This window comes from Carlito syrichta, unplaced genomic scaffold, assembly GCF_000164805.1.
Source record: "Carlito syrichta isolate Samal-C Ts95f unplaced genomic scaffold, Tarsius_syrichta-2.0.1 Scaffold307934, whole genome shotgun sequence".
Classification (NCBI taxonomy): Eukaryota; Metazoa; Chordata; class Mammalia; order Primates; family Tarsiidae; genus Carlito; species Carlito syrichta.
Genome location: NW_007252030.1, coordinates 468,078 through 475,120, shown reverse-complemented (window position 1 = coordinate 475,120; position 7,043 = coordinate 468,078). Strand labels below are relative to the sequence as shown.

The 7,043-nt window shown below is 40.1% G+C and overlaps 1 protein-coding gene across 3 annotated transcripts in view; it reads left to right on the top strand.

Moving 5' to 3' along the window:
- The window catches only part of RTCA (RNA 3'-terminal phosphate cyclase), a 26,100-nt gene extending 21,877 nt beyond the window's left edge, over nucleotides 1–4,223 (top strand). For all 3 annotated transcript variants that reach the window (XM_008064707.1, XM_008064706.2, XM_021715865.1), the window contains one exon: nucleotides 3,861–4,223. In XM_008064707.1, the coding sequence (XP_008062898.1) occupies nucleotides 3,861–3,962 (102 nt within the window). In that variant the 3' untranslated portion in view covers nucleotides 3,963–4,223. The remainder of the gene's footprint in view (nucleotides 1–3,860) is intronic.
- Nucleotides 4,224–7,043: the final 2,820 nt, after the last annotated feature.

The following is a 7,043-nucleotide window of genomic DNA, read 5'->3' as shown; positions in this document are numbered from 1 at the left end:
GAGCCCGCGGGTTCAAGACCCGCCTGGGCAACTTGGCAAGACCTCATCTCTACGATAAATCAAAACTTAGCCAGGCGTGGTAGCACGCGCCTGTAGTTTTGGAAGGCTGAGACGGAAGGATCACTAGAGCCCAGCAGGTTGAGGCTGCAGTGGCCAGGAGTGGCCACTGCACGCCAGTCTGAGTGACAGAGTGAGACTCCAACTCAAAAAAAAAAAAAATTAAATTTTAATAAACAGAAAACTTTATAGTAATAACAATTGCTATAAGTTACTGAGTACTTCCTGTGTGGCAGGCACTGAACTAATTCAGTGTATCTGAATCATCTTATTCTGCATAACATTGTAGGTAGCTATTTATTATTATTGTCATTTACATATGAGTATAAAGTGATTAAATTGTTCAAGACCACATAGTTTTGTAGTGGCAGAGCTGGGCTTTGTACCAACTTTGAAAGCTCTTGATCACTGTGTTGTTCTGCCTTACAGGTTAGTAAAGATGTTTTGTTGTGAACTATGCCATCAAATCACAAGGGATTCATAGTTGGCTATAAACTTAAGTATTTATATAAAATTTTAAATATTTTATTTTCTGATTATTGGCAGAATAGGATATTTGTTAAAATTCTAATATATACCAGTTCTCTGAATTTTAGAAGAATAGACAAAAATTTTTAATGGAAAAGGATTTATCACTATGTAAACTCATACTTATACATTTTCTACAGGATTAATTTTTTAAAAATTATTAATATGTATATTTCAAAGTCAAGCACAGTGGCTCACGGCTCTAATCTTAGCTACTTAGGAGGCTGGGGCAGGAGAATTGCTTGAGACAAGGAGTTCAAGACCAGTCTCGGCAACATAGCAAGACCCTGTCTCTAAAAAAAAAAAGTACATTTTAGAAAATTTAGAAAATAGAGGGAAAAAACCTGCCCATAATTCTTCCTTGCCAGTAAAACCACTGTTGACATTTAAATGTTTCCTTCCTCTCCTTATTGTTTCTTTTTGCATTTTTTATAGTTAATGCATATAGCTTTATTTCTTGCCTTTCACAGTAGTAACATGTAATTTTTTAATAGTTTATAATGTGATTTTATAAAATAATAAAAAAATTTGTGACTCATAATTTTATGAGGAAATGTGCTAATCTTAAGCATTTTTTGAAATTATACTAGTAGTGCCAGGCATGGTCGCTCATGCCTGTAGTCCAAGGTACTTGAGAGGCTGAGGTGGGAGGGTCACTTGAACCCAGGAGTTTGAGGCTATAGTGAGCTGTGATTGTGCCACTGCACTCTAGCCTGGGTGACAGAGTGACCTTGTCTTTTAAAAAAAAAAATTAATAAGTAAACCCAAAAGTAATGCACACTAATTAAAAAAATTATGCATTACAGAAGTGTACCAGACTCAAAGCCACTGTTGCCCTCCTCCTATTTGTATGATTTTTTCTTTTTTTGAGTCAGAGTCTCACTCTGTTGCCCAAGCTGGAGTTCAGTGGCACACTCACAGCCACCGCAGCCTTGACCTGCTGGGCTCAGACAATCCTTCCACTTCAGCCTTCCAAGTAGCTGGAACTACAGGCATGTGCTATTACAACTGACAAAATTTCTTGATTTGTCGTAGAGATGAGGTCTCACCAAGTTGCCTGGACTGGTCTTGAACCCATGGACTCAGGCAATCCTCTCACCTTGGCCTCCCACAGTGCTGGGATTCTAGGCGTGAGTCATCGTGCCTGGCCTTGTATGATTCTTCCCCCCGCCCTGTATGATTCTTAATGTGTATATTTTTTTATTAGAAAGCATAGATAAGTTTTGGCTAAGTTGTAGGAAAAAACTGATCAAAACTGAAAGCAAATTCTATTTAGCATCAGCAGCAAGTTAACACCGATTACTCACCATATGTTGTATGTATAACTTACTTGTCTGAGTGTCTTTAGATTTATCTTCTCGGTAGCAGGGACCAAGCATCACTCGTACTGTTCACTGCAGATACCACGTGTGTGCGTAGTGAAGAGTGCTGTGAACTGGAATGTGTAGCTCTACTGTCTTGTTCAGCTTTGTTGTGTTTTGACTGAGTGATTAGGACAAGTTTCTTCCTCTTTCTGTGTCTCCATGCAGATAGTTATCTGTAAAATCAGAGGCTTGAGCTAGATAGTCCCTCCGGGCTTCTTCTAATTCTAAATATTTGTAGTTTTTAAGTCAGTTTCCATATAGGCCAGAAGTAATTTCCATAGCTGCTACTTGTGTTTCATATTTACATAATGCTTATGATTTGAAATATATTACACACACACACACACACACACACACACACGGTTATGTAACTACATAAGCAATTTGATTATCTAGCTCAGATTTCAGTGCGTATTCATTGAACAGTAGTTGCAGATGTTCACTGTATGTCAGTACACTGCCACATATTACTGACAGGGAAAGAATCTGAGTATTACTGTCCAGTAAGGCCCCATAGTGATGATTTTCAAATAGTTAAATAATCCTGTTTTTAGACATAGTGGGACCCCAAAAAACCCAGAATTCATTTAATAAAAACTGAGTATTTATTCTTACATGTTTAAACTCCAGTCACCTTCAAAGTGCTCTCTGTTTGATGCACTACACCTAACAAGACGCTTTTTCCACTGCTCAAAACAGTTTTTTAACTTGTCCAGTTTGATGCCTTTTAGTGCTTCTGCTGTCTTTTGTTTCACCTCTTCCACATTAGCAAAACATTTCTCTTCAAGGACATTTTTCATCTGGGAAACAAAAAATAAGTCACTTGGGATGTGATCAGGTGACTAGGGAGGGTGGGGCACGGGGTCATGCTGCTTTTTGTCAAAAACTGCTGAACACTCAGCGTGGTGTCGGCAGGTGAGCTCATAAATTACCCATCATGAAATGGGCAAATGTGTTGAAAGAATCTTCAAAAAAATTCGCTGAAGCCGAATGCAGCCCCTCACAACAATGCTAGCTAGTACACTGATGAGTTCCTAGAACACTTATCTCGTGGGGGATCCCTGTACTACAAAGGACCCACCCTCCAAAAGATAATTCCAGGTTTTTTGGGCTCCACCTTATACTTGGCATCTTTTTGCCACAGATTCAAAATGCAGTGTGTTACCCAGGCTGATCCCAAAACTCTTGGGCTCAAGTACTCCACCTCAGAGTAGCTGGAATTACAGTCACATGTCACCACACCTAGCTATAGTTGTTTTGACTTCAATTTTGTTAAAATGTATCACATTTGCATTAAAAAGTCATGTTTCTAAAATATAGTGATAGAAATAAAATATTTCAAAGCCAACTTGTAATTAATAAGTGAAAAATATAAGGTAAAGCCTGATGGAAATGAAGAAAGACATTCTTCCCCACCTCTCCTCCCACCCATCTTCTTCAAACTAGATCTTGTTCCATAGTCTATTTAGAGACTTGGCAAGAAAAATTGGGGGAAATTAAAGGGTAATATGGTACTTGACAAGATGAAAGTGTAAATGTTTAGTTCCATGTTTTAGTTCCATGTTTTAGAAAAATTGTCAGGAGTGGAGGTGCATTATAATCAGCAGTTGGGATTTCAAAATTGCCATTGCCTGGGCTGCACACCTGGGAGTTCTGATCTGGGTGTGGCATGGGCCCCAGGTGTATATCCTGACAAAACGTCACAGGTATGTTACCTTTGAACAGGAACCTGGGTTTACATAAAACATTTTCTCGCTAGGCTGTTGAATTTCTCATGAATCATTTGATCTTTGTGTTTCTTTATGGGTTTGTCATGAACGCCATGCTTCATGGGGTATAGAATTAAGCTGGAGTTATGACTTTTTCCTCTATCCTTCTTTATATATATACTAAATACTCTTCTGATTTCAGGCTAAGTTTACGGTGAAGAAATCAGAAGATGAAGACGACGCCTCCAAAGACACTTACATTATCGAATGCCAAGGAATTGGGGTGACAAATCCACATCTGTAGGGGATTCATTCTTCAATGATGCCTCAATGATGTATTGCATTAATTCATTTTGTAAATACTGTAAGGCAGTGAGTAGGAGGTAACTTATCAAAGGATCTGACCTAAAGTACATTGTTCTAGATTTGCTGAGAATGTTTCATAAAATTAGTCTTATTTAGAGGATCCCTTGACATGGACAAGGAAATCTGAGAGTTGGCGTATATGTATAATACCTGATCTCAATATTAAAGGATTGAAATAAAATATTCTTTACACCCAAAATAAGTGTGGTTTTCTCTTTTATGTAGTACATTAAGTCCGGAATATAGAGTTGATCTGTAATTTGTGCATAGTTCTGATCTCTTTGCTGAAATCTCATCTAAAGCGTAAAAAGGCAACTTTATGCAAATATACTTGTGTCAACATTAACATTTGATAAGCATCATCTCATTGTAATGTGTACTTTCTGCAGGTGGGCACTTGGTAAATGTTTGTTGAATTTTGAATCTGTCGAATATGCTTTGGAAGTGAGTTGCAAAATTCCCACCCTGGGAGTTTTGGCCAAAGACAGCCCCAGATAAGCTTTTGTTTGGGTTGTAGTATCAACAAATACTTGAGTGCCTTCAGGACGGAATGTGCTTTCATAGTTCTTCACTGTCTCACACCCAGCTTCCACCTTGGGATTATTTCCTGGTCCCTGTGGGCAGTTAAGGTTGTGACTCAGATGAAACCAGTTTGTCATACCATCCCATTGTCTTACTACAGTACAGTGAGGAATTCATTAAAACAGGGGTCTTGGCCAGGTGCAGTGGCTCACACCTATAATCCCAGCACTTTGAGAAGCCTAGGTGAGAGGATTGCCTGAGCCTGTGGGTTTGAGACCAGCCTAGGCAACTTGGCAAGACCTCGTCTCTACAATAAATCAAGAAAAATTAGCTGGTGTGATGGTACATACCTGTAGTTCCAGCTACTTGGAAGGCTGGGCGGAAGGATCTCCTGAGCCCAGCAGATCGGGGCTGCAATGGCCTTGCTCATGGCCACTGCTCTCAAGCCTGAGTGGCGGACTGAGACCGACAAAAAAAAAGTGGGTCTGTCTTGGACATCATCTGGTGATGATGAAAACGGTCTAAGATACGGATCCAGAGGGTGGTCTGTAACACATGCGGGGAGTTGAGTCTCTGTAGAACAGAAGAAGATAAACAGTTACTCCATGGACATAATCATCATTCTTGCCCCTGTCAGTGATTTCTCTGACTTGGGACAGTTGAATTCGATTTGCTATAGAGATGATGATGATGACAGTGTTGTTAGCTGTTTATATTTTCACAGAGTGGATGCATTTTAGAGGTTTATTACTGTAACAGGTGAGATGTGAGCTATTTTTAGAAGAAAACTACACTTGTAGTTGCTGGAGGAATTCTGATAAGTTAAGGGTCTTCAGACTGAATGATTTTTGCTGCTTCTGATGAGGTGTGCCAGCAGTATTAAAGAGGCAGACTGGAGTGCAGGGCCTGGGAGTCAGAGTGAGAGTTTGACATTTGGCAGTGTGCATGGTGAGTTCATGATTAATCTTGGCTTGGTTGGTCCCTGTTCCTGAATCTCAGCTTAGGGAAAACAAAGAAATTTTTGGTGAGTTCCACAAGTGACTTGAATTTTTATTTTTCCAAAGAAAATTATATTCCTATTTCAATTCTGTACCTAAAATTCCATTTCAGTATGTTTGTTTGTGTTAGACTATCAAATACAAGTGATTGTGTTGACTTGACACTCTGTGTACAAAAGGCTTAAAAATATTCTTTTTTTTTGGAGTTGGAGTCTCACTCTGTCACCCAGACTGGAGTGCAGTGGCCACTTCCGGCCACCGCAGCCTCAACCTGCTGGGCTCCGGAGATCGTTCTGCCTCAGCCTTCCAAGGAGCTGGAACTACAGGTGCGCACAACCATGCCCAGCTAATTTTTGATTTATTGTGGAGATGAGGTCTCACCAAGTTGCCCAGACAGGTCTCGAACCCGCGGGCTCAGACAATTCACTCACCTCAGCCTCCCAAAGCACGGGATTACAGGCTGAGCCACCGAGCCTGGCTTAAAAATATAATTTAAACCAGTTGCCATCACACATGGAAATTCGTATCACTTGAGTTTGAGTTTCGCAAAACCTTTCCATAAATTTCAGGTTTGCAGATTTCAGTTTTTAGGGAATTGATTTACAAATTTTGCTGCTTAAATATTCACTTCCTCCTAAAATTGAACTGCCTTAAGTCGGGATAGGGCTTTTGTGGGTTCTCCTTTTAGCTTGTTTTTCACAGTTGCCATTCTTCTTCTTTACAAAAGAAAAGTTTATGTATTCATCTTAATCCTGCGATGATACATTTCCCCAGAGTATCAGAAAATCTCTAGGACACTAAGTAAGGGGACAGTTGGAAATACGAGTTTCTGAGAAGCCCACTCAAACTGATGTGCAAGCCTGAAACTTACTTGTATATTTTGCCTGATTGTATATGAGGAGGAGTAAGCTTCATTGCTTACTTTCAAAGAAACAATATTACTTTTTTTTTTTTTTTTTTTGAGTAGGAGTCTTACTCTGTTGCCCAGGCTGGAGTGTAGTGGCACACCCACGGCAACCACAGACGTGACCTGCTGGGCTCTGGCGATCCTTCCGCCTCAGCCTTCCATGTAGCTGGATCTACAGGTGTGCCCTTCCACACCCAGCTTATTTTTTTATTTTTTGTAGAGATGAAGTCTCGCCAAATTGTCCAGGCTAGTCTCCAACCCCTGATTTCAGGCAGTCCTCTCGTCTTTACCTCCCAAAGTGCTGGGATTACAGGCATGAGCCACTGTGCCCAGCCCAGTATTATACCTTTAAGTAGAATTTTTTTTCTGGTTATTAGGAGAAACATTTTTGTTACTTTGCCAAAAGGCTAGAATGTTTACATTATTTTCTGGGAGTTTATTACAGGGTAGAAATGTGTAATTCTTTGCTCTCACTCATCCCTACCTTGTGGACTGTTTTTTGTTTTTGTTTTGTTTTTTTGAGTTGGAGTCTCACTCTGTCACCCAGACTGGAGTGCAGTGGCTGCTCCTGGCCACCGCAGCCTCGACCTGC